Source organism: Ciona robusta, chromosome 1 (assembly GCF_009617815.1).
Source record: "Ciona robusta chromosome 1, ASM961781v2".
NCBI lineage: Eukaryota > Metazoa > Chordata > Ascidiacea > Phlebobranchia > Cionidae > Ciona > Ciona robusta.
The window spans coordinates 1,208,885-1,236,474 of NC_143235.1; the positions used below are offsets into that span (position 1 = coordinate 1,208,885).

The 27,590-nt window shown below is 34.3% G+C and overlaps 3 protein-coding genes across 3 annotated transcripts; 1 reads left to right on the forward strand and 2 right to left on the reverse strand.

The window, feature by feature from the left end:
* Positions 1–567: 567 nt before the first annotated feature.
* Positions 568–1,646, forward strand: LOC149741163 (E3 ubiquitin-protein ligase RNF181-like). The gene has a single exon (XM_089892128.1). It carries the CDS (start codon positions 712–714, stop codon positions 1,147–1,149), a length of 438 nt encoding a protein of 145 aa, XP_089748254.1. The 5' UTR covers positions 568–711; the 3' UTR covers positions 1,150–1,646.
* A 1,034-nt stretch (positions 1,647–2,680) lies between these two features.
* On the reverse strand, positions 2,681–16,426 carry LOC149741164 (programmed cell death 6-interacting protein-like). The gene is made up of 20 exons (XM_089892073.1): positions 16,225–16,426; positions 15,054–15,160; positions 14,554–14,681; positions 13,955–14,082; positions 12,978–13,143; positions 12,281–12,429; positions 11,871–11,945; positions 11,195–11,296; positions 10,125–10,260; positions 9,689–9,812; positions 8,900–9,077; positions 8,487–8,598; positions 7,740–7,909; positions 7,223–7,339; positions 6,635–6,766; positions 6,183–6,302; positions 5,678–5,784; positions 4,646–4,834; positions 4,223–4,363; positions 2,681–3,557 (listed from the first exon to the last, which is right to left on the reverse strand). Exons 1-20 carry the CDS (start codon positions 16,333–16,335, stop codon positions 3,296–3,298), a joined length of 2,754 nt encoding a protein of 917 aa, XP_089748199.1. The 5' UTR covers positions 16,336–16,426; the 3' UTR covers positions 2,681–3,295.
* A 1,012-nt stretch (positions 16,427–17,438) lies between these two features.
* Positions 17,439–26,047, reverse strand: LOC149741165 (uncharacterized). Its single transcript, XM_089892096.1, has 10 exons — positions 25,882–26,047; positions 25,207–25,278; positions 24,430–24,571; positions 22,734–22,894; positions 20,725–20,806; positions 20,369–20,425; positions 19,831–19,964; positions 19,100–19,250; positions 18,522–18,659; positions 17,439–18,125 (listed from the first exon to the last, which is right to left on the reverse strand). Exons 1-10 carry the CDS (start codon positions 25,914–25,916, stop codon positions 18,120–18,122), a joined length of 978 nt encoding a protein of 325 aa, XP_089748222.1. The 5' UTR covers positions 25,917–26,047; the 3' UTR covers positions 17,439–18,119.
* Between the last annotated feature and the right edge of the window lie 1,543 nt (positions 26,048–27,590).

Here is a 27,590-nt window from a genome sequence, read left to right on the forward strand (position 1 = left end):
ACACACCTCGTACCCGTTTGCGAGTTAAATAACATTGATTAATGTTAAAAATCAAAGCATATATATATCTGTTATTAAGATTTTAAATGTCGTAGGACTAGTATTAATTTATCCCGCTTGTTTTTTAGTTTAGAACCGAAAAATGCGATCGGAATTCGGAAACACTATAGAGTGACTCAGCCAAAATCGAATTGTCGAAAATTGGCGTATCATGCTATGACGTTTGTTATTAAATCGTTAGAGTTTTTTGAGGTATTCGTATGTTGTGTTATTGTTTATGAAGGTAGTAAGTTTTGTCGCGTACATTTATTGATATACATGCGGGCACTAGTGAAGAATTCTCCGGTACATTGCAGAATAGGCTGGTGGAAAGTGTTAGTGGTTGGTGGTTAGGGCCCTTAGGGGTTAGTAGTTATAGGGGTTAGTAGTTATAGGGGTCAGTGGTTAGCAAATAAGGTGGGGGAGGATTCTTCACTATGTATTATAACGAAAGTAAAATAATAATCTAGTGAATTGTACCAATTTGGAAATTTGTATGTATATATATATACTATTTATAGTTGCAGAAATTGGAAATATAGCAAAAGAAAAAAAAACGTAAAAATCGTCTATTTAAGTTGGACTGTAGCTCTGTAGTTTATTTAATTTTTACCGTTTATTTTGCACCAAGACCGATTAAAACGAGAAAAAAAGTGGATACAAGGTTTTGCGATGTCATCCTATGAAGATGAGCACGATACGAGCACAACCGAAGTTCGGGACTTTGATTTAATGGACCTTCTGCGTTTTATTATAGGTGGGGGAGAAGAAAACAACTTTGAAGCATTTGAAACGGAAAAATTAGCTCCACCTGCCTCAAAAATCGTTGTGGAAAATCTAAAACAGCGTACAGTAACAGAATTGGACCCTTCAGAAAAATGCCCTGTGTGTTTGGTGCCGTATTCTGGCACTGTTATTGAAATGCCATGTAATCATTCCTTCCATAAAGACTGTCTACATCCATGGTTAAATAAAACAAACTCTTGCCCTGTATGTCGGTTCGAGCTGCTCACTGATGACCCAAAATATGAGGAATATAAAAAAGAGAAAGAAAGAGAAAAAGAGAGAGAGTATAGAGTGGAGCAACTTCATAATTCAATGTTTGGATAAATTGATTATTTTGTAATAAATAAAAAATTTCAAAAAAATGCATTTTTGGAAGAAATCCAGAAGTATAATTGACTAATAAGTAACAACATACATAAAACCTGTATGTTACAGATAGGGCCAGGGGTAACATTAATAATAGTATAATATGTATTAGTGTATACACCCCCACATTGTTGATGTCTATGCATTAAACAACCTTTTATATTTATTCCATTTATTACTTAAGTGGCACAGCCAGAAAGAAAGTTGTTTTTAACTAAACCCCAACCCCCCTGGCTACACCACTTGATGCTTATGTATTTTATATTAAGGCATTACATCACTCAAATAAAGGTATGTTTTTTAGAAATATTCCCAAATTGCAAGTTGTTATTTTTTGTTAACAATAATTAAAATCAGTTACGTTATCCAGTGCAATGCCAATGTACTAAGTTTTCCGCATTAAAATTCTATATATATATAGTAGTACTACTACTGTAATAAATTTCACGAATCTAGACCAGATCTGGTGCTCATAGAGTTGAACGATTCTTGTGTAAACAAATACAGTAAGGATCTGGTGCTACGAAAACATAACAAACAAAAACAATGTCCAGTAAATTGTAAAATAAGGGATATTTTGTCTAAATGGCATCATCAGTGTTTTATTCAAATAGAATAATAACATTACATTACCTTGTAAACTTGGTGGCTCCATACCGGTGTGGTTATCCATTTTTAAAGTCATACTTCTAAATCTGTTACTAAATAATTAGAAGATAGATTAAGAGACAACAATATATACTGTTTAACAATGCTACTACCAAACACACTGCATCCGAATATAAACTAATACATAACAAGTCAAATACGAGCAAATGCATCTTGCTAAAAGTATTATATAGCCCGTCAAGCCTGATAATGTGACTGCTAAAGTACTGATATATACATGTACTGGCCAGTTGGCCACCAAGGTGACAGCTATTTAAAATTAAAATAACAAGCTTTTTCTGAGGAGAATGAAGGAAGGGACCACTATTTAGTAAGCTAGGGAAATATAATGACCAGCTTTTCACAAATCTGCTGGTATAAAGTTTTATCAAGTTGATCAGGCTTTTATATAATAATTAACAGTCAGAACTGTTTAAAGAGGGTTTGATAGTCCTAAATAAAGACTATGATGTGGTCATTTTTACAAATCTGCCAGTATTAAGTTTTATCTACTGGCCAAGCTTTAGTAATGATACACTGAAACAACTGCCTTAAGATGGCCTGCTAGTCCTTAATAAATACCAAAAAGAACTACAATGTGCCCATATTTATAAATTTTTACAAACAGGCTACACCAAGTGACTTTGGTCTGCTAAGTGAGACAGCTAAACCACCAAGCTTATTTAAAGACATCTAAAATAAAAATTGCAATAAATTATACAGGACAATAATTTCAGAACATAAACACTACAACAAAATGTAACTTACCTTATGCTCAGTGTGGAATACAAATCTTGTGTCGACAATTATGTTTAAAGGAGACAAATAAGTAACTTGCGACTTATTTCACAATATCATTGCATTGTATTCATTATATAATAGTGTCCACAGAAGTTATTACATGTATTGTTATACCACAAAATCAAAATCATTTTTACAGCTTTGTACTGTAAAAAAAAATTAGTCCGAAATTTAAAAAATTAATGAATTGAATATTTTACACCATATATGGTCCGGAAAAGCTACAGAAACTAAAATTGAAAGCAATTATAGATTGTGCACGTTAACTACAGTATTTACATTGAAAAGTATTAATCTGAACTCTATAAGAGCAATGTACAAGAAATTTGAGAAAAGTGGCGGACTAAATTAATATTTAAATTCAGTGAAAAATAAACTTGTCAGAATAGGAAAAAAATGAGTTTTAATATGAATGCAGTTCCACATTCTGTAATTTCAGTGTATTTACAAGTCAATTGGAACAATTTATTGCAAAAAATGAAGAAGGCCAAATCTCCTTGAAACTTTTGAAAATAAATTAGCACTTTTTCATTGCACAGATTAACATTTGAAGGGATATTTAAGACTGAATCTGGACTTTTGAGAATTAAACTAACCCCGTAGTTTTCTGTGCAAGGGTGAAGGGGCAAAGTAATCAATAGGATGTTAAGGGTATTTACTGGGGTGGGTAATAATATGGGGGTTGCTGTCCGTAGTTGCCGTAATTTTGGGGGGGCTGTTGGGGTTGTTGGGGGTAACCCCCAGGTTGGGTGGGGTAACCTGGTTGTGGGGGGTATGCCCCATACCCTTGCGGGGCATACCCAGGTTGGGGTGGGTAGCCATACGGTGGTTGTTGGGGGTAAGGGGCAGCTGCAGGTGGGGCTCCATAGCCGGGGAAAGGGGCATACCCTTGCTGGGGTGGGGCACCTCCGGGGTACCTGCATTTAGTTGAGAGGTTAACTATATACAATAATTTTTAAAAAATTAAAATAAAAACTAGATTATTTTGTTTTTATAAGTGAAATTATCCATCTTGCTTTGTATAGTTTATATTTTTGTATATAATTAATATAGGTCAGTTGTTTATCTCTCTTTTTAAACATATAGCAGGGTGGGGGAAGATGGGACACCTTGGACACATTATAACCAAATATCCTGATGTTTTAAACAATTAACAATGGTCGATGGGAGCCGTGAGGATAAAGTTTTATAAAAAAATCGTTAAATGTTTGTTTACTACCAAATGGAAGGAGAAAATAGATTGAAAAGGTGTCCCATCTTCCCCCACTCTACTATATTATATATCAAAATCTATATTTCTTTGGTAAAAATTAACAAATACAAGATATTACCGAGCAGTAACTTACCTGCATGGAAAAAAAATCAAAATTCCTCAATATTGTTAAATATAAAAAAATCAATATTATGTAGTTGGAGATATAAAACGTTATTTTACAGAAAAATACAAATTTTGGATGTATGACTTTGTATGTTAATAAAATGTATAAATAACTGACATAAAGTCAGTTCCAAATTCAAGTAAAACAGAAAACACACAAAACAAGATGTCAAAAACAGACAAAGTGAGAACTGGCCAACTTACCCATAGGGGGGCTGTTGGTGAGCATATGGTTGGCCTGGTGGACCTTGGGCTCCAGGTGCACCTGGTGCTCCTGGGGCAGATGCTGGTGGTCCTTGTGCGGCTGGCGCATTAGGGGTGGGTGGTGCGGGTGCAGGGGATTTTCTATTGCAATAATATTGATTTGATTAATTTGACAGTAATATCAGTTTTTTAAATCGAAATTTACAATAAGTGGATAGTGGAAAAACATAATGTAGTGGGAAAATATATATCATATTTTTAATCTAACTTAAAAATACAAATTTAGGTCAAAATTGGTTTCTAGAACATTAATTACCCTTGAGCTAAATATATGTTGTTATATTTATATAAAATAGGACTTTTTGTTTTTATACCATCTTTTGTGCGTTTTTTTAATGTTGTTACAATTATATTAAGACTAACCTTGGGGCTGGTTTAGGCACTTGTGTTTGCTGGGGCGCAGTTGGGGGTGCTTGGGTGGCTGGAGCAGTAGGGGGTGGGGGTCTTGCTGGTGGTTTCTTTACTTCAGCGTATACATCTTGTTGTTGGTGGTATGCAGGTACGTTGGGTGCAGTGGAGGCTGGAGTGCCAACTATGGTTTGCTGTACGTCTCTGTTGATATTGTGAATATAATATAGTAGGGTGGGGGAGATGGGACACCTTCACGAGTAAATATGGGGAGAGATGGGACACCTTTAGCACGTAAATATCCTGATAGTGTTTTAAACATTATGGGTTAATAAATGTATCTTAGCGTAAACGGGGTGCCTCTACTATTCGTTGTTTGTCTCTGTTAATATGTAAATTATAAAATAAATATATTATTATAATAGGGTGGGGTAAATGGTACTGGTTTTCAGTCTATTTTCTCGTTCCATTCGGTAGTAAACAAAGGATACTGGCAAAATTATAAAACCCCTTTTTTATTTTTCTCGTCCAAAGAACAATTACAGAATTATAAAAAGTTGTTAAATGTTAACACAGTATTAGGAAATATGGTTTGTTGTATATCTCTGTTGAAATGTATATTGTGAATATAATATATTAGGTTAGGGGAGACGGGACACCTTCAGCACATGATATCTAAATATCTTGATCGTGTTTTAAACAATTTAACAACAGTCAATGGGATTTGTGAGGATACGGTTTTATAATTTTTTAAGTTTTTTTTGTTTACTACCAAACGAGACAAGAAAAAAAAACAACAAAAAAGTATCCCATCTTTCCCCACTCCACCATATAGTAAGTTTGGGTAAGACGGTTTTTTTTTCTCGCCCTACAAAGAACATTTACAGCCTCATGGTTATTAAATGTTAAAAACAGCATTAGGAGATATGGGTGCTAAAGGTATCTTATCTTAGGTTGTGTATTGTAGATTTTTTAAAAGTGTTTTATACTTAAGACAGAGACAGGCAAAATAAATACAGTTGTCAATAACTCTCAACAAATACTCACTTGAGTAATTCTTCCTTCTCAGTTTTCCTCGCAAATACAAAGTCACTGCATTTAGGTTGCAGCTTAAGCAGAAGTTCAGTTAGATCATTATAGAATTTGTTCCCTTCCTGTGGAGTGAAGTAAACATATGGTTATTTGGAAAAAGCAGAAATAACAGAAAGTGTTTGAATGTTTTGTGCAAGCAACATTTTGTTCAAGGATTTAAATAACAAAACCAAAAAAAAATTTCAGAGAATATTCTTATAACCATTTGCTTTAACCAAATATAGTATGATATTGATTTTGATAGCCCACGGCTTCGTAAACAACAGTATTGCTTTGTCAAAATGTTTAATTTTATATAGGTGTTATGTGGAGAAATGGAGGATCTGAGATTTAAGCCATAGTTGCCGATTTTTAAACAGCCGTAATGGTCTGGAGGTATTGCCTAAACAAATCATCAAGCCTTATGCTAACATTTCTATTAAAACCCCTAAAAATGCCAACAATTGGTTATTTTTCTCACCCTTAAATGAGCAGTTAGTTCCTCGTATCGATCAAATGCAGCTGAAATCTTCTTCAAGACATCTTCCCGTTTATTTTGTCCACCACCAGATTTCAAGACAGCAAACTGTTCATTGGCTCTCTGGTTGGTTGGTAATTAGAGTGTGAATTGTTGGATAAAAAAATCAAAACTTGTGTAAAATAAGTGAAAATTACAAAATTAAACTTAAGTAAAGTAGAAAACACATAAAACAACACATCAAAAATCTTTGTTCATTGGCTCTCAAAACTTATAAAACCAAAACTTATGTAAACAAGGAATAACTACAAAATTTCAAAAGTAAAGCAGAAAACGCACAAATAGAAAATGCACAGTTATAATTAAAAAAATGCAAATTAAATCTCTATTATTATAAATTCTTAAGTGACAAGGAATATGAATTAACTACATTAATATAACACCATACAACAAACCTGTAAATTAGCGAGCACCGACTCCTGCCTCCCACTTGAATCATTAACTTGTTCAATCAATGGTTGGTAAATACGATCTAGTTCACCCGGTGAAATACTCTCCTCGTTTATACAGCCTTCTTCAGCGAGTACCTGGGTAATAAAACTGGTTGTAGGAGTCATAGGTTCATAACACAGCAATGTAAAGTATGTGTGCAACTGTAAAAAACTTGACTTGAGCAACCAGTATAAACACAAGATATCTCACAAACATGTTTTAAATAAAATTATATATGTCTGGGAAGTCTAAAAATGCCCTTATTTGTCCAGCCATGTAATCATACTGTACATAGGCGCCAAACCTAGGGTGGCAGGGTAGGCGGGCCCCCTTTGAAGTTTTCTGTAATGCATATATATAGTAAGGGTGGTGGGTAGACAAAATGGTTTAGAAGTAGAATGCAAGTCTAACTATCCCAGCCTCCCATGAATTCTAAAAAGTTTGCCATCTATGATACTGTAAATACACTATACCAACCTAGGATGAAACCAGTGAAAAACCCTTCTGCAATCCTTTATCACTAAATATCGCATTAAACACCATCCACTCACCCTCATAAACTTATCAGTCATATCATATGAAGCACTTCTCAGCTCAGTTTCCATCACTTCTCTCTCAGCCTTCAATGTGTTGACTTGTTCACATAATTGCTTCAGCTCCTGGACAACCTGGAACAAATAGTTTATTAAGCTCGTATATATTAAGCATTACAACCAGCAATGTAAAGATCTTGTTTATATTATGCTCAGATTTATCAATATTCTGCAACTTTTTCTGTTTTTTTTTTAATAAATAAATGTAACTTGTTTCCCATATATTCAGTGGGGCAAATAAACGATTTGAAATGGGGAGTTCTGAATTGTACCAAAGGTGTAAGATAATGCTAAAACATGTGTTGTGATTGCTGCCATGTATAATGCATTGCAACCTTTAATATGAATGAATGAATGAATGAAAGCAACGTGTTTTATCTTTACGTTATCAAACCCTGTAATAAGGTAAAGAGAAAAGTTTTTTTTTCAATTTTTTTTTGTTTTTTTTTTAAATCATCTTAATAAAAAAACTTACTGGATGTCCTTTAAGAGCTGCCACCGGACTTGAGGATGGGATCGCATTCTTCAGTTGGTCAGGAGGAAGACAAAGAAGACTAATCCCTTCTTTGTTGTCTTCATATTTACCACGGATTATCGCATCAGCTTTTTGAGCGTTTTCGATGATCGTTTGGTATTTGCTCATTTCTGTAGGTAGGAATTTATTGGTTAATGCGGTTATTTTAAAATTCGTTTTTTTAGGTAATAACATTTGATAGAAACCTTACCTATAAACCCATGTCAACCCACACAATAATACTGGAGAAAATTGAGCAAAATTACTAGCAGTTAGTGCTTTATTGTTTAACTCATCACTGTCTGTAGGTATAAAATTTGTTGGGGAATGATTAAGTTAGTTAATGGTAGTAACACTAGTAAGGGCGCTGTATTAGGTGTATAGAATTGGTATTTATTCATTACTGTAGGTATAACCTTTGTGAGTAATTTCATAAGTTAAATGATTAAGTTAATTAATGGTATCTGATAGTAATGTGTGGAGTATAGGACTACACAGTAAATCTTCTTTTCAACAAGCTCACATATAATGCTTGATGTTTTTTTACATTTTTTACAATACAGGAATACACCAGGCATATTTGATTTATCTTTGTTACAACGCCTGTGCATTTATTCAGGATACACATGGATTATCGGTACCCTAATTTTTCCAGGGTAAGCACGCATACCCCGCATACCCATGTTAGTTGCCTATGACAGTCCCCACCTTGTCTTAATGGTACAGTAAGTTCAGCTGATGGCTTTCTTCTCCATTTATCTCCAAACTTCTCCCTAAGTTCAGCATCAGAGGATTGTTCATCGTTGAGAATACGAACGCACTACAATATGGGGGGTTACTGTATTATTTTAAAGATGTACTCTGTATTCTGCAAGTACTAATAGAAGTATTTCTACAGTGTGGGGCGCGCCATGGGACCTGATAATCAGAGATGTAGGCCAGAGTTGGCCTATTACCGTTTAAGGAACCAAATATTTTTCACAGAACTGCTGAAGTTTTTTAATGGCTTCTATTTAATTAGTTAATTTATTTATATATTGGCTCAATATGGTGGTAAAGTTCGATTTTTTCGTCCATTATCCGGAGTTTTTTAAGAGAAATGCTAAATCATGCTGTGTTACCTCAGTAAGAATCTGTTGGTTTCGGTTGAGCGACTCTGGAAGGTCCTGCAAAAGTTGATCAATCGGCGCGGACCCCCCTTTCTGGATGACAGTACGGGATTTCTCCAGGATAGACGGGGGAAGATCGCTACCTGACATATCTTCAAGTGCAGCAGGGAGGTTGAAAGATGACATCACTCTGGAAAATGATTTTTTGGGTCATAAATTTTTAATTTTAGTAACTACATATTTTTTTAAAATAACATTTTTTGGGGGGAAATTTTCTTTTGCATTTGAGTCAAATCGGGGTGAGCTAGATGAAGTACAGTTACAGTTACACACTCAAAGTTATAAAACATAAAAATTTTATTGATTAATGTAGTGAAAGAAGACATCACTTTGGAATATGAGCCTCGTGATATTTAATTTTGGTAACAATTTTTTTTGATAAAACTTTTCTCTTTGGGGTAAAACCTTTAATGTAGTACAAATTTCTGGAAGTAAAATCGTTTTTATACTTAAGTAAAATCTGGGGCAAATTTGTTGAAATATTGTAAGCTACACTCATAGTTGTAAAACATGAAATTTAGAAAAAAAAAACACTTCAGTGTAATTTTTAGAGATATTAAAATTAAGGTAAAAATATGATCCTACGCAACTGACCAAATCACAAGGTTTTTAGATATACACTACTTTTTTTAAAACCAGATGAGCCAGTAAAGGATTATTTGCATTCTAGCATTATTATACAAGGCAGCAAAAATAACAGAATGTTAGAGGTAGAATTCAAAACATGACCACATAACCCACCCATTCACGAGGTTGTTAAGCTCCCTGATCCTTTCAACCTCTTTCTCAACCAATTCCTTTCTTCGACCTTCATACGCCTCTAGTGCGTTATGTACATCAAGGGGCACCAGAGAGCTAAACATATCTGAAGAACGAAAAAATAAAGTGTTATTGAAAACGTATTTGTCAAACGTATTAAACTACTGCAAAAATCGTTCTTTTTTTGTATTTTAAATTTAATTTTATTTTCAAATTTTAGGCGGCAAAAAAAATTGTATTTGTCAAATGTGGAAAATGCAATATACTTTGGGTATATTGGAGTGTAAAGCGGGGGTGCTAAAACACATGACGTCACCCCTGTTCCAGAAGTTGGAGTAACGTTAGCACCACTTACCATAGCCCAATACGGTTAATTCAAAACTGGAAATAAAAATCCAATAATAAAAATAGTTCTCACCTGTAAACTTTGCACCCAGATTTTCTTTCTCATTAAACGCTTTTGCTTTGGCAATCGGGGCTTTCCCTATTGGGGACAAACTTGATGTTTTCGGTACGACATCATTGTAGATAAAGTTGTTGTCTTTCTCGGTTGTCTGGGGGGTTGGGAGGGTTAGTTATTATGACATGGTAGTAATAACATAACATAATTTTTATTTATCTTTTTGCAACGATAGTGAAGATCATGTTATTTTAAAATAAAAGAGAAGGGAACCAACAAAAAATGGTAGTTGTTAAAAAACACTATGGATAAAAAGTTGGGGAAAGAACCCAAATAAGGAAAAAGTTGTCAAATTAATATTATTTAGATTTAATAATTTCTATATTTCTAAACTCTGCTTTGCCAAAGGTCATATTAGATTAATAGATTTAGAAAGGATTATGTTGCTGTAAATAATAAATATGTAAATATAAACAGGTTTACAAACCACAGCTTAACTGGTATTAATTCCAACTTATCATAAGGAAGATCATATTTACAATATCCCAAATTGTGAAGGCTGTTGTAAAACTGAACTATGAATTATTCATTTAAATTTAATCCCTTTTGGCTGCCTAATTTAACCCTGCCATATATATTTGTAGCTTGTAGTTCTTAAGCTTTTAGTGTTGGCATACCAGTGGATGGTCAGATGTTAGCATTGTATATATATATATATTAAATACCACATGCTATTTAAAGGTTTCGCATACTTATTTTGACACGGACAAAAATGTATAAATTTACATACCATGTATTTAGTGTTATTATATATTTCTCAAACCTAAGGTTTTAGTTTAATTACTCATTATCCACTAAGCAAATAACCAGCAACCAATTTGGAAAACACAGTTTTAAAACATATAGAACATTTAAAGTTGGCGATTATAAACTTTTTTGGAGACAAACAGATTTTCTCAAATCCACATTATATGACCCAGCCAACTGGGTAAGACAGAACAAAAAGGCGTTTGCAGACCAGTTTGGAGTTTAGGTAACATTGTTTTATGTCATACACAATTTACACGATAGACAAAAACATTACATACCCCTCTTATAGTAGATACCATCTCAATGAACTGTTTGCCTTTAAAGTTAACAAGATATTCCGATGCATTCTTGTGTAGGTTCCTTGCCATGGGTTCAACTATCTGTGATGGTGGTAGATATCACATATAAAATGTTAAAAAATATTCCATTTAGTTGTTAATAGGGTAGGGTTGGCCTATACAATAAAATTTGGGCTACATTTGCATATAGTATTCATGTGAATATTGGTGTAACCAGGGGGTCTCAATGGTCGTAGACTTGCTACCCCGCCTTTTTGTAAAGATAATATTCAATAGGGCCTATATGTAAGAATGCATTGGCAGCCCCCTTTTTACCTCTCGTATACCATGTTTTTAGTATAAAAGTGATGTAATAATATTTATAGTATAAATAATAGTGGTGTACTGTAGTGTAACCAATATACTACGTTTTCATACCAGATGAGCCGCTAAAATATTGTTTATACTATGCCTGGTGGCAGAAGTCACAGAATGTATGTAAAGTAATATATTATTCTATTTGTTGAGATACAAAATGCAGTTAAACTAAATAGTTCTTTGTTTCGGAGAGTTTAATTAACTCTTATTATATTAAGGTATGTCCTGTCAAGTTTTAAAAGTGGGGTTTTATTTAAGAACATATTTACATACAAGACCTATGAGATATACCACTTACCTGGTACCTTGCAATGGCTTCTCCAAATCTTTTACCTTCTTGAGCAGCTGTGGCTTGGTGGTATTGGGCGTAACACTAAACAAATATCAAATAATTATGTTTAGAAAACATTGGTTTTGAGTTTAAATGACTTTAGCCCTGCCACCCCATAGGCCAAGATTTTGACCCAAAACTTCAACAAAAATAGATTTTACCAAAAATTTTCACAAGAAAAAACAGATTGTACAAACATTTCACCAAAAAAACAGAATTTACCATTCAAAGAATTACAAAACCTATCCTTAGGACTTCCATAGACTGTCGGTATTTGTTTAAAACATGATCAGGATATTTGGATATTATGTGATAAAGGTGTCCTGTCTTCCCCACACTAGTATATGCAATTTAACAAAATAACACCTATGTCCCACCTCAAACAGTTCCTTCTTAGCACCACACATAGCTTGCACACCAGCCAAGGAGTAACTACTCTCAGCTTCTGTGAATGCTTTTGAAGCCTCAGAGTAAAGGTAGGAAGCTTGCATTGCAACTTTGGCAAGCACCTCTGGCTTTCTGTTTACTGTAAACAAATTACAATTTTTTAAACAAAATAGTAAATTTTTGTCAAAAATTGGGTTGGAAATTTTTTCTCCAAAAAATATATATATATACAGTTTTTTTTCTATAAAATTTAGTTCTGTATTATTTTTACCCTTTTAGGTAATGTTATTCGTCTGTTAGAAATTGGTGTTTTAGATATTATTGTCACTATTGTGTTAGTTCAGAGTTGGTTTTACTCTTTCAACAATAATTTACTCCTGTTAGAAATTACGTTATTTTATAATAATGTCTTTGAATATTAGTGGTTATGAAACATAAGCTTAATAATTAATAAGTTTATAGCGATATTAGCTTACATAATGCTGTGACTTATAAAACTTATGGTAAAACACTAAGTTTGGTTAAAAAGGTTAAATTTATAGTCAGTGGACATTTTTTTAATGATTTTTAGTTGGAAACCTTTTTCAGTAGGTAAGATTAAATTTTCATTGATTTTAATATTTGCAAAGTGAAACTTTTTGTAAATTAAAAATAATGGTTCTATATGAAGCCAGTACTAAGCCTTACGTGAAGCATCCGTGCAAGCTTTATCATAGAAGCATTCTTGTGCTTGACCCAACAACACGCAACGATAAAGATTCAAAACTTCAGGGGCAAGATCTGATGTGATTGAATTATTTCCAACGACAGACATCACACGTTCTTTGATGAAGGTGAGAATTCCAGCAGCTTCCTGCGTAGTATGTGTTAAAAATGCAGTCAGGGGGGGTTCGAGTTGCAACCCCCCTTTTTAAAAAAAAACTTACAAAAAAATAACATAAAAGATTTTTTATAAAAACCCTTCGGAATTTTTTCGAAAATTTATTAAAACCCAAGTATTTAGATAACCTAACATTAGAAACAATTTTCTGTTAAAAAAGGTTATTTTCTGTCGTCGCTCTATAATTATGTTATTTATTTTAAAGCAGGTTCTTGTTTTGGCAACCAACAACACACATACATATGCCAGTCTGTCTGGTGATTATTTTATGAACATAAGCTGTCCACCAAATAATTTATCAATCAATTTTTAAACCTATTGTTTGTCCCATCTTTGTTTGTTGGCATGGTGAAGGAAAGAATGAACAACTGATTACACATATGCTAGATTAGGTTACACAAATAGTAAGCTATATTATGTATAGTGGAACAATGCCTTGTGTTTTTGACAGGTACAGGGTGTTTTAAAAGTCACTGTGCACTTACATATTTATCAACAAACATGCTTCAATATAGAATCCAGGAGTTAATTATGAATAACAATTATAAATGATGTTAAAAGTGACCCCCATTAGCGTCAATACAGGCCTGGGCCCTTCTTATTTTGTTTCTAAACACCTCGATTAGTGAATAGTAAAAAAATATTACAACAGGGCACAGTGACTTTCCGAACACCCTGTATAATTATAGAATTGAGTAAAATAACATAGTGGGGCACTGGAGCAGACAAAATGTTACCAGCCAAATACATTAACATGCTCTTTATCCAATAATAAACACCCCACCTGGAAATACTTTGCTGCACTTTTCAATCCATCATCAGTTTGAAGATTTGCTTCACTTCCAACTTGAGACATAAGTGCTGCTATGTTGTATAATATACATAGACGCTCAAAGTCACCATCTGCTATGCCTGTTACAAGTGTTTTGTTATAGTATAGTATCAAGAAGGAAGTAGTAAGAAGAGCACTATCACCAGTAACCAGTTTACCAGATTATGGGGTGTCCTCTAATTACCCTATATCTGAGCACACAACTAAAAGTAAAAGGCAAATAAAATGCTTAAAAATCCCCTGACCCCTAAAAACAACTTATATTATATACCCTGCAAATGCAAGCCTATTTACAGCTGGTTAGAATAGTTAAGGCTTTTCTGCAAACAACACAATGTTAAAATCCACACAAGAAATCATTAAAAAAGAACCCTAAGCTAAAGTCAAATAATGTTAACTTCGGAGAAAAAGAAATCTATTTATTCATGAAAAGTTTAGGAATAACTTTCTATTTCTATTATATTTGGAATATCCAGAGGTTGCTTTTAATATGGCTGACAACTTAGACAACAAATTAGTGACCACTGGGTTGAAGACTTGGAGTGACTTACTTAGCTTTGGTGTGCTGCTGAGAAACTTTCCCTTCTGCAACGAATCCTTCCAGGTGAAATTAACGATCACCCCATTTGCTTCACGGAACGGAAATTTCCGTGATGCAGCAACCAGTTGGTCATGATACCTGGAAATAGTTTAAAACATTATAGAAAATTTGGAAATATAAAAACAAAGAATAGGCCTATACCTTTATTTATACCATTGGGGTATTCTAACTCACTAGCCTACTCAACCCTTTTGAAAGAGGCAGACTTGGACAGAAAAGCAAAAAAAATGTCAATCATAATAGTTGATTGATAAAAACAAACTTCTTATTGATAGTTCCAATCAAATAGACAAAAATTGACAAAACAATCGCAATATTTAAAAATCTAATTTTAGTTTTAGAATGCTTTTAAAATCCTTAAAAAAAAAGAGAGAAAAGATAGGAGAGAAACTAGTTTATACACAACTTACATAAATATGTGTAATGGATTGGTGTTTAAATAAAACTTACTGCATCAACAAGTTGAGAGATGTAGCTGATTTATCCAAAGGCTTTGTAGCCGCATTTTTACGCAGTGTGTTGAACTCTTTAATATGTTTCTTTAAATCATCATCTGTCTGTTGTAATTAAAAGTAGGTTAGATCTAAATGTACACAAATTTACTACAGGACTACTGTAGGCTATTTTATAACTTTTATTTGTCTAAATAACAAAAGTTCTGTTACTTCTGTTACCAGGCAAAATGTAAATAATTAATCCACGGCTCATCTGGCATGAAAAAAACGTAGTGTATTTCTTCCGTAGTGCCGGTTGGCAGACAAAACGTCGGAAATACACTTACTAGTTTTTCGTACCAGATCAGCCGTTGAAAGAATATTAAAAGGTTTTGTTTAAGGGCAATAACAGCCAACAGCTCTAATGAATGTGCATGTAGTGCACTGTCACATCTAGAATTATAATGTATAAACATACATGAAATTGCACTGTGCCTGTGTGTGCCACTGTATATTATGAGCTAAACATACATTAACATAACCTATGTTTTGCATGCCATGTCTTAACATGAAAACTGCCATATTCTGCTATGCTTATGGCCTACTTAAGTTTGACCATTTACTTGAATTCTTAAGCCCGGTTATTAATATATCATGTGCCACACACTGTGTACAAAGAGTTAGCCAACATTTAAATAACTATTTGTTGCAGAGCCTTAGACCAAAACAGAAACTTCCACATACAATTAGCCACAGCCTACTTTATATACTAATACTACTCAGGTCTCAGGTCTTTCGGCATCTAGGCAAACTCATTGACTGTCTTGATAAGTAATCCCACCAAAAGTGGATGTAACCTAATGTCTTGTAGACTAGATTTCCAAACAGGAACTTCTATATTTAGCCAATCAACCATGGACATCTCATGAGTCATTCCCTACTTGGTAAACTGCTAAGCTCTAAATGCATTCATGTTCCTAGGACAATAGATAACGAAACCGCCAGGCATACATTGTTAATTGTAACTTCAAAGAAAGTTCCAAAAGGCTTACTAAGCCAGTTATCTAAACAGAAACTGCAATTTCAACCAATCAGCATCAACCTATACAATACCGCTTTTTTTTAATTTAGGCAAATTCCTAGTCTATACACGTCACTAAATAATTTAATGGTACAGTAAGCCATACCTTGTCAAATGTAACTTTGATGAAAGTTTCCAACGGTTTAACAAAGTCAACGTCATGTGAACGTTTAATAGGAATATTGAAGAATCTGGATAATTCGACTTCATATGACATTTTACTTTGCAAAATAAGGACTGTTTCAACCAGTCAAAACAGCTAGGATAAATATATATACCTTCTTTTATCTGTAAAAATAAGAAACATATAAAATTGAAAATTGGTCCATAAATAGTAATGTTAAAAATTGGTCCATGAATAGTAATGTTAAAATTAAACATCAGCTTAGTTTATTACATTATTCTTGTTATTTTGGCCCGGATTTTTATAGGCAATTAAAAAATCCATCACAGCTTGGCGCCTAAGGATGTGACCACAGTAAAATGACAGCAATATAAAACATTGAACGACGCAGCTAAACTTATAATGAGTTCAGTACCAAAATATTAAGCATATATAGCCTTTCTTTAACAGTTAGTTTGCCAGCTTCAGGTCTCCGATATGAAACTGTGAAACTCAACGTATAAAACACAGTAGCAAGAGCTTTATAATAAGTTACTGATGATAGTTAACGTACTGTTATATAAACAAGACTTATCAGTGGGCGAAATACTAAAACATTTCCACCCACGAGGATGTAACGCGTTTAACTCCATTTAAACTTATCTTTTCAATTAAGTTAAAACTGTCATTTCATTGAATTTTGGAGCAAAAATTGCAACAGTTGGATGTTATTGTTCTGTGCCTACCACTTGACATAAAAACCTAATGTCTTGGTTGACTAAACACGATCATGTGATAAGTGACGTCAGAACTATGATGACGATGATTCATCGGGTATTTTAGAAACAGATCACGTGCTTGTGGGTAAACTATTTATTCCATAAATCGGTAACCTAAGCTACAGATGACTAGCTGGTTAAATTTAGCGAGTTTGGTTTATTTGCGTGGTCTAAGATCCTGGTTACGCCTAAAATAGCTATTTCTAAACTTCATATAATTGTGTTTTAATTCACAAGTTATGCCCTATCGATGCATGCTAAGTTTACGTTTCTTCTATTTTTAAATAAAGTTTTAAATGCGTTTTACCCAGAACCACCAGTACAGATGTTTTATATCCATCAATATAATTATATATTCAAGTTTCGTTCCTGTAGATTTGGGGTGAAAACGTGCGCCTACATTACGCCTATATTGGTACGTGCAATTTAACCAGTTACTTAACTTTTAAAAAGATGTGTATTTTCGATTGTTCATTGGCGACGAAGAAAGAAAGTCAAAAAAAGCGAAACAATTAATAACGTGTTATACGCCCGTGAAGATATAGTAGTGTGGGGAAGATGGGACATCTTTTCATACTATTTTTTCGTCCCGTTTGGTAATAAACGAAGAACATTCAACGAATTAGTATATAACCGTATCTTCAGGACTTTTATAGATCGTTGTTGGAAAGGTGCCCCATCTTAACCCACTTTACTATAAATACTCGGCAGCGGGTAAATACTCAAACTTTTACATGCGATTGTTAAAACGATAAATTGAAACGATTACGAATTAAAACACAGTCTGAAAACTCACCCTAAAACCTATACGGTTTTGGGTAATGAACAAACTCTGGCCTAACTTTCAGGTCCAAGCGTGCTACATCGTAGAACCTTATAGAATAGCCATAGGTTTACAATAAGATAAAACGTCTATAAAATTGACAGAACGTTTGATTGGCTTCGTATTCGTACGTAAATTTTCTTGATAAAATCAGTACCGATGCTTTAATGGTTCCAGTATAACAGTTCAAGTAGTCCAAATATAAAGGGCTTTCGTGTCATCCTGAAGTTTCTGTGATTTTTTAACTGTCAACTGTTGATCTTCGTTTTTAGATAATCTTTAAAAGATTCGTCTTTTCAATTCTATAAAATGAATGTTTGTTAGTTCGAATGTACAAGGTATTAGGATTACTATAGAACCACTGTCTATAGATTTTTGTATAAAAGTTAAGAATGTGAATGTATTGTAAGGTGGGGAAGATGGCATACGTGTTGAATAACGACTGACCTTGCCTAGCCACACACGCGATAAATAAGTTACCTTAAATCATTCATATAATAGGATGGGGAGATGGGAGACCTTTAGCACATATTATCCAAATATCCTCATCGTGTTTTAAACAATTAACAACGGTATATGGGAGTCGTGAGGATAGTGTTTTATAATTCTTTGAATGTTTTTTGTTTACTACCAAATGGGACAAGAAAATAGATTGAAAAGGTGTCCCCCACCCTACTATATTAAATTTGAGCACTCACTTCATGCTTGCTTTCAATGTCTGAAGTTACATCATTGTGAATCGTTAGCGACTCGGAGTCGTAGTTAAATGAAGTTATTGAATCAGTGCTCGCTTCGCAATTCAATTTACGAACTATTTTGTGCAAACAAAAGGGAAACTAAAAAAAAAACGAAACTATTAGAATACTGTTACGGTTATATAGGCATGGGATAAATATATTAAGGCTCTTTTGGCAAACTATTTTCTCGGTGTTGTATAGAGTGCTTGACCTATAGCTCATACGTAACAGGTTCAAGGCTCGGTGCTGCTACCATTGTCACGATTACTACTTATGAAATTTTGTTGGTGAATATTATTTTATTTCGAATATTTTTTTATGTATACCTTTTTTATTATTATTGATGTCTGATATTATTAATTTTCATGTTTGTGGCTGATAATTTGGACAACCCATAAGGGAAGAGTCTTGTCCAAAACGTCACATATCGAAAAAGGCGGAAACATATCGAATTATTTTAAACAGGCACCATAAATAATCTAACAGACACGTTTGCTTAATTGTCTGCTCCAGTTAAACAAAATTCACAATCAGTTTACCGGGTTATCTTTCTTTTGTAAGGTGGCGTCTTGTCCTTCTCTCTCCATGTACATTCTACGTTGCTCTAGCGCCGCCATGCGGGTACCAACGTATATGGTAAGCAGCCCTGTAGCGACACCTATCGCCGCGATTACGACACAGCAAAGATAGCTGAAAAAACAAAAGTTGCAGAATATGGTAAACATGGCGAATACAAACAATGTTATATTAGGGTGAGGGGAGACACCTTCAACACATAATATTCAAATATCCTGATCGTGTTTTAAACAATTAACAACGGCCTATGGGAGTTGCGGGAATACGGTTTTACATTTTTTTGAATGTTCGTTGTATACTACCAAATTGAACGAGAAAATAGAATGAAAAGGTGTTCCATCTCCGCCATCCTACTATATATCCAAAACAAAATGATTACCGATTGACAGCAAGAGTATATATACAAATACACAGGAGGGAAAAAGCATGTGTTAGTCTTAGGAATAAAATATGTAGTAGGGTGGGGGAAATGGGACATCTTTAGTACTTAATATTCAAATATCTTGATCGTGTTTAAAACAATTACCAACGGGGTAGTCGTGCGGTTTTGGTTATATAATTCTTTAAATGTTCTTTGTTTACTACTAAATGGGACGAGAAAATAGAGTTAAAAGTGTCCCATATTCCCCCACCCTATTATAATAGAGTGAACGCTACTACTACAGAATCAGCCGTTAGTCTTAAGAATCATTACAGTCGGAATTGAAGGTCTGTATTAGTTGCAGCAAACGGCTGTGACGTGATCCTATTTAATCCTATTCGATCGTATTCAATGCAGAGGATACTTGCGACGAAGGAAACGGTCGATACGAGCATGTAAACGACGATCTGTAACGGTAATTTAAAGAATCATATACATATTGCTGTGGGGTAAGATGGTTACCGTTTGCACATAATGTCCCATATTTCTTAATCAAGCTTTTAACAAATAACAACGCTCTTTTAGAGCCGCTGGTTACGGTTATACGATTCTGTAAATATTCTTTGTTTACTACCAAATGGGACGATAAAAGTGAATGAAAACAAGGTTGTTAAACTTTCAAAGACCGTTTAGTCTTTATAATGTCTTTTCCATGGGAATGACACGTATATACGCCAACACTTATAGCAACAAGATGACCCTATATGCTATTACTACTGTAGTAGGTGACCCTAATTTTGACAAATAATAAACTACCCATGAGGATATACAACAGAAATGCTAAGCTTTATCAGAACATCAGAATACTTACCGAGAAGCCTCGTCGTTTCCACACTGTTATAAAGTCAGTGGCAGCTGATGCAGCCATCTAGAAAGTAAAATAATTAATAACTTATTACTCAGGAAATAGATTAGTTGTAATTTCCGCTAACTACTCATGAATGTGTAGCTTATCTATCCTCGCTTGGTGGGGCAATCACAGGCGTTATAACACAGTGTTCTGTTTTATACACCTCGTGCCCGCTTCCGACTTGCTGTATACACATTTGTGAAATTGTGTGTTTTTCTGTATGGCTGATTTAGACATATTTCTGCCCAGCAAGTTGTTGTTTAACATAAAGTAGGTTCACATATTTTGCTAAGAGCAATGGCAGGAGAATAACATACCATAACTGCTGTCCATACAGGAGCAATGGAATCGTTTCCAAGCCCTCTTCTTGTTGAAGTAGGAGGGGTAGAGGTGGGACTTCTACAGAAAAATACAGAATATATTGTTGGAGTAAGACGGTACATGTTTTATCTTTTTTATCGCCCCTCTTGGTACTAAAAAAAGAACATTAACATGATTCTTACCAGTGTTTTTACGAATACAATCAAGTGTAAGATGAGACATATGTTCATTTTTCCCCTTTTAATGTTCCATTTGGTAGTAAGTAAATAATACTTACATATAACTATATAACTGTAACATTAACGATTCCAAAAAAGCGTTGTTAATTGTTGATTTTTGATTTAAAACACGATTAGAAAACTTACAATCGCAATCCCTTCAGTGCATAAAAATAAGGAGTATACTCCACGGATACGGTATTAAATACATAATGATGACTTCATCGCTATTAATTTCAAGCGTACAATGAGCTTTTCTTTATCCACATGAATGGGTATTTTATGCATTATTGATTTGACGTTTAGAAAGCCAAACTCGTGGTATAAATGAACGATTGAATAAATGCAGCCATGACCCAATAAAGATATATCTTCCGTAGGCCATGATGCAACTTGTTTAACCTTGCGGATATGAGCAAACACAGTCGCCCAAGCCAGGTGTTCTATTTCATACACCTCGTGTCAGCTTATGAGTTACCACGTATGTAACTTATTTATCCTCGCACTGCGGGGCAACGACAGTTGTTATAACACCAGTGTTCTGTTCCATACACCTTGTGTCAGCTTATGAGTTACCACGTATACAAACTATACAGTTCTCCGCAGAAATGATAAAATACATCTACGCAACAAAAGGCCAAGTATAGTTGACAAAGTTTGGGTTGAGCTACGATGGTCTATTTTTTCATCCTGTTTATCATTTCATTTTGGAGTAAACAAAGAATATTTATATATAGATCACGTTTTGTTCTCTTTTAATATCCCATTTGGGGTAAACAAAAATATTTACAGAACTATATATACCATATCCTTACGACTCTTAAAAAGGCGTTTCCGTTTGTTAAATGCACAATTAGGAAATATGGGATAACGGCATCCATCTTTTACACCCGCAATATATATATATATATCATTCCTTTGAAAGCTAACATTTACATTCATAGACTAGTGGCATGAACGTCTTTCTGGCGTTATTGATTAGCATGTGTTGTTATCCCATTCTATGCTTCATTTGTAATGCAGCGTTGTCAGTAAACCAGGGACTCCATAAATTATGCACATGCAGCGTAAGAGCCTAAGTAACGATGCCGGTAAAGCTTTTGCATGTCAGTGTACTGCATAAGAGTGAGACAATAAATCTACATTGCGATCTATGAAAGTGACTGACTCGAAAACTAGAGTATTAAAAATTTATATTCGCTTTACGGGTAAGGTTCTGCGACGAAACACTTCAAGGGAACTGTAAAAGATTTTGGCCGATGACCCAACACAGTCTACAATTTAACGTACTGTGTTACTATAGCTAAAGGTCTGTAGCAACTATTGTAAATGCATGTAAAACTAAAAAATATGTCCTCAAAACAAAATGATAATAGATTCTACCCATTGGCCACGTATGCCTCTTACATCAACCGCTTTTCGTGTTTGTGCTATACAGGCATTATCATGACATATTCAAACAGAGAAGAGAGACCGACGATGTCATTTAGGCGAAATATATATAGTGGGGTGGGGGAAGATGGGACACCTTTTCACTCTAGTTTCTCGTCCCATTTGGTAGCAAACAAAGAACATTCAAAGAATTATAAAACCGTATCCTCACGACTCCCATATACCGTTGTTAATTGTTTAAAACACGAACAGAATATTTGAATACAATGTACTAAAGACGTCCCGTCTTACCCCGCTCTACTATATTGCTTATTATTCAATTGGTTGGACTTGATTTTTTTCATATAGGTTTTCGTAGCACCAGAACCTTACACATATAATGAACAATATCCTACCCATTATTGTATGCAGATGTCGTTCCTTTTTGAACGATCTCGTAATAAAACATATCTCTGACGTCATCACCCTCTGACGTAGGCACCGTAGCTTTTAACCTGGAGGTGCTGATGCTTATGAGAACGATGCCAACTATTAGGAGTGGAACAACCAGAAGCAACTGCGGAGACGAAAGTATTATTATTAGAGCAGAGGTTATAAAGCAAATTTTAAGCAGTATAAACATATAGTAGGGTGGGGGAAGATGGGACACCTTTCAAACTATTTTCGCCTCCAATTTGGTAGTAAACAAACATTCAACGAATTTTTATAAAACTTTATCCTCACGGCTCCCATAAACCGATGTTAATTCTTTAAAACACGCTCAGGATATTTGGTTGTTATGTGTCAAAGGTGTCCCATCTTCCCCCACCCTACTATATAATACTGTGGGAATGAGACGGTAAAAAAACATGTACCCCAACGTGCTATCTATTTTAATTGGTATTTTATTTTTTTTATGTCATAAGTAAAAACAAAAATAAAAAGCGGGGAGTATTCACAAAACGACTTTTTTAAAATGCAAAACATAAGCGTGTTTTAACAACTGTTGTTTTGTCGCTATATCCTGTCTTTTCGTTTAAAATATTTTTTAAATCTTCGCCACCGTAATCAAAGAGACCAATAAAAGTTATTATTATTATTATTATAATATGTGCAGTTTGTTTAAAGCTGGCAGTGACATATTCTATAGCATTATTCTGTCAAGTAATAGTTGCAATTTCACCATATTGATATCTTCTAAATAAATTTATATTTATATCTTGATTATTCCCAACATAGATTTATCGTCAATAAGACAAAGCATTGAGTTCGTACAAGCGGTTTACATTTTGATAATCGATTACTTATATTAAATTGGAGACTTGGACAGTCTGTTTTTATTAAGTCTTACTCCGATGTTATGGGACAAATGAACTACCGGGCACATAAAATGACACATACGGCACATAAGGCACATGGTGCCGTATGACACATGAAGCACCGGGCACGTAAAGGGGCACACAGGGTCGTACACGGCACATAAAGCGCATGGTGCCGTGTGACCCATGAAGCACGAGTAGCACACATACTTTGCATGTGGAATACGAACTTTTCAAACGTATGCAAGCGATCTAGGTGTATAATTTATCCACCTTACCCCCAGGCGCTATACATGTGTGTCAGTGTGTCTACATGTACAAATTAACCATTGTATATAGACCCATCATTTATTATATGGGGAACGAACCAAATCTGGTCTGAATGACTGAGTGTTCAGGTAATGGGACAAATTTGGTCTAAGTCCTAGGTTCCCAACAAGCGCCTTACCCATAGAGAATAGAATGTTTTATTATTTGTTTATATACATTTATTATGTGGTGTTCTGTAATGTTGTACCTTAATGGTAATAATTGCTTTAACTTAATGGTCACTAATGGGTTGTCCAAATTACCAGCCATACATAAAAAAATGAAAAAATCTAAAAAAATAATCACCCACAAAATAACATACATGGTAACTCGTAAGCTGGCACGAGGTGTTAAACCCGTGTGATAACGACTGTTGTTTTCCAGCCACACGAGGATAAGTAAGTTACATTAATTCATTTATTTTTTTACCTAATTACATAGAGGACCTCACTCATATAGAATACACCACAATATATATATTTACCTTGAACAAACCCAGCGATACCAACAGATAGTTCGTATCGATATTACAAACGGTGTCCTCCAGGTTTTTGGTTTCGTCTGGAACCCGATTGATATCAAACTGTTTCCTCTTTTGTGCCAGACGTTCAGTGTTTTGTCGATTCCTGAATTAAACAGTTTTACGTTTAAAGCAATTCTGTAAATATGCTATTAATATTTGTGTAATGTTTACTTTTTTTCTATAAAAGCGTTATAACATTTTATAACATTTTCATTGCTATAGTATTTGCTTGCAATGCTATTTTTACGTGTTGAATTCCACATTCGTTAGTTTAAAATACCAATTACAACAAGCATAACAAAACTGATTAATATATACAGATGTGTTCAAACAGTAATTGAAAGATGATAAATACCTACAAAGTATTGTGGGGTAAGTTTAAAACATAGTCATAAAATATGGGATTTAGGTGCTAACGGTATCCCATCTTACCCCACAATAAAAATATATATAGTAGGGTGGGACAAGACGGGACATCTTTCTCTCTATTTTCTCTACCCATTTGGTAGTAAACAATGAACATTCAATGAATTATAAAACTGTATCCTCAAGACTCCCATAGACCGTTGTTAATTGTTTAAAACATGATCAGGATATTCGGATATTAAGTGATAAAGGTGTCTCATATTACCCCACAGAACAATACTATAGAAAATTAAGATTTTTATTTTAGTCCTTGTTAATATAGTTTTTATGGTGTAGCATTCTATAATATTGTATCTTTTGAGTTATACTTACAAAGATATTGATTTTCGTCCTCTCGTTGGCTTTGCTTGCTTCTCTGCTTTGGTTTCGTTGTGTTCTGGTGGCCTGTATGGAAGTATGGGAGATTCAATAATGAAACACGAAGCATATATACATAGTAGGGTGGGGGAAGTTGGGGCATCTTATCATTTTATTTTTTGTCACATTTGGTAGTAAACAAAAAAAATTCAAAGAAAAATAAAACCGTATCCTCACGACTTTTATAGACCATTGTTGACTGTTTAAAACAGGATCAGGATATTTGGAAATTATGTGATAAAGTTGTTTCTTATTACCCAGCAAACTATATTTGTATTTTGGCTCTTCCGCCTAAACCTCGGCGTTCTATCCAAATGACACTCAATAAAAAGCGAAAAATGCTGACACGTTGGGCATATATATAGCTTATGAACGAAATATCTTCGTTTTAAACACATGTAAAAATTAAATATTTAAATTAGACTTTAAAAAGCATTGTAGCATATGAATTGACAAACAAAGCTCCCAAAAACTTTTAAAAGTTGACATTTTAAAACAACAATTGTATTATTTGGGACACTGTTTCCAATGCCGACGCGCTTATAAAGTATAATTCTATAAAACCAACGACCGTATACATGTACAAGTCATTACTTAAATTCCAGTTGTAAATATAAATAACAGACTCACTCTTGCACTGTTATGATAGGAGACTTATTCTGCATTTTTCATGTTTTTCTTTTGCTTTCCATTTTGCTTCACAGAAGGTAAAGAATTATCCACCGTTAGTAAAGTCAGTCATTATCAAAACTAAATCACCTATTTATTAACTCAACCTATATAAAAACAAAGGTGTAAAAGAAGGTAAGCTAAGATTAATTTTCCAGTTGGTAGGCTACTAACATTTAGATGCTGGTTTGAATCTATTACACGAGCAAAGTACTACGGCGAGGCAAAATGCCAAAGTTAGCTCATTACTACTACTTGCTAAAAATGCAATAAATGCATAATACTGCGGAACTAAATAAAAAAAAACAATAACGAAAAATTACCTACAAGTTACATATGTGGTAACTCGAAAGCGGGCACAATGTGTATGAAACAGAATACATACTCTTAAAGCGACTGTCGTTTCCGGTCACGCGGTGATAAATAAGTTACATTCCTACTGAGTAAGCCAGACTGAAATAAAGCAACTTGATTTCCCGTTGCTTTTACCGACGAGTTGATACGTGAAGGAACTTAATGCATTATTTATCACCTGCCGTCGAGTACATTTCAGGCGAATTGAAGTTTGTATAATTTATGACTTTTCAATCAAGAGCGTGCCCGTAACTAATACATGAGGAGACATCTGACAAATGACTCAAAACCTTAAAAGCGAAGAAGTTAAGCCACAAGTAACTGGTATATAGTAGGTTGAGGGAAGATGGGACACCTTTTCATTTTTTTGTCCCATTTAGTAGTTAACAAAGGAAATTTAAAAAAAAAGTCGTATCCCCACGACTCCCATAGACCGTTGCTAATTGTTTAAAAGGGATATTTAGATATTATGCGCTAAAGGTGTCCAATCTTACCCCACCCTACCATATATCTCAGGGGCTTCAAGCATAACATTTGCTGTTTACCTATATATGGTGACTATCTTTCTGTATAAAAGACTACAAGAAAACGTATAGATACAAAGTATCTTTAACTAACCGTTAATATTAGAGCATCCCCAACATTGTATAGTTTATCCTATCTTTTCTATAACTGTTTGTCGACGGTTTCTCTTTCATTAAATATTAAACGCAAAGTTGCGGCAAGGGCTTGCACCTATAGACAAAACACTTTGATATCGTAATATACGACTGTGCTGCTTAAAGAATCCTTTCACATCATGAGCTTCCCAGCCTGAAAGACGGATAAAAACACCAGATATCGTCGCTAATCCAACTGAAGAGTCCCATTACTATGATTGCGCGCATACTGACCTGAATTGCTATTGAAATTTCCAAAGAGCAAAAGCGAGTATACGTATGCTGCGATGTCTGATTGCGAAACTGAACTGAATATTTTGCTTCAGCACAACCTGTACTGTCTTTATATTCCACCGTCTCACTTTTACAACAGATCGGCAAGCAGCAATATAGGTAATCAATACGTTAACAAGACATCCTTCTATACAAGATACACACAGCAGTGAACAACGAGACGAACCATATGATATACACGGCCCTTAGGCGACGTCGCAGATCGAAAGTAGATTTCTAATAAGCCCAACGGGATTGATCTACAGGTCGTGTTTTGGTTTACCATCCTACTCCATTGCTTTTACTACGCTAACAATATAATGAGCCTGAATGCATTTGGTTAAAAATTTTTATAAGTTGTAAATATATGATAGTTGGGGTAAG

Bases quoted from the DNA above. Each gene is read 5' to 3' on its own strand.
- LOC149741165 (XM_089892096.1), bottom strand. From the start codon at position 25,916: ATGCAGAATAAGTCTCCTATCATAACAGTGCAAGA. The intron at 25,279-25,881 runs GTGAGTCTGTTA...ACTTCCATACAG, and splicing joins CCTATCATAACAGTGCAAGA to GCCACCAGAACACAACGAAA. The intron at 22,895-24,429 runs GTAAATATATAT...TCGTCTCCGCAG, and splicing joins TATCGCTGGGTTTGTTCAAG to TTGCTTCTGGTTGTTCCACT.
- LOC149741164 (XM_089892073.1), bottom strand. From the start codon at position 16,335: ATGTCATATGAAGTCGAATTATCCAGATTCTTCAATATTCCTATTAAA. The intron at 15,161-16,224 runs GTATGGCTTACT...TAATTACAACAG, and splicing joins TCAAAGTTACATTTGACAAG to ACAGATGATGATTTAAAGAA. The intron at 12,430-12,977 runs GTAAGGCTTAGT...ATTTGTTTACAG, and splicing joins AGCTTGCACGGATGCTTCAC to TAAACAGAAAGCCAGAGGTG.
- LOC149741163 (XM_089892128.1), top strand. From the start codon at position 712: ATGTCATCCTATGAAGATGAGCACGATACGAGCACAACCGAAGTTCGG.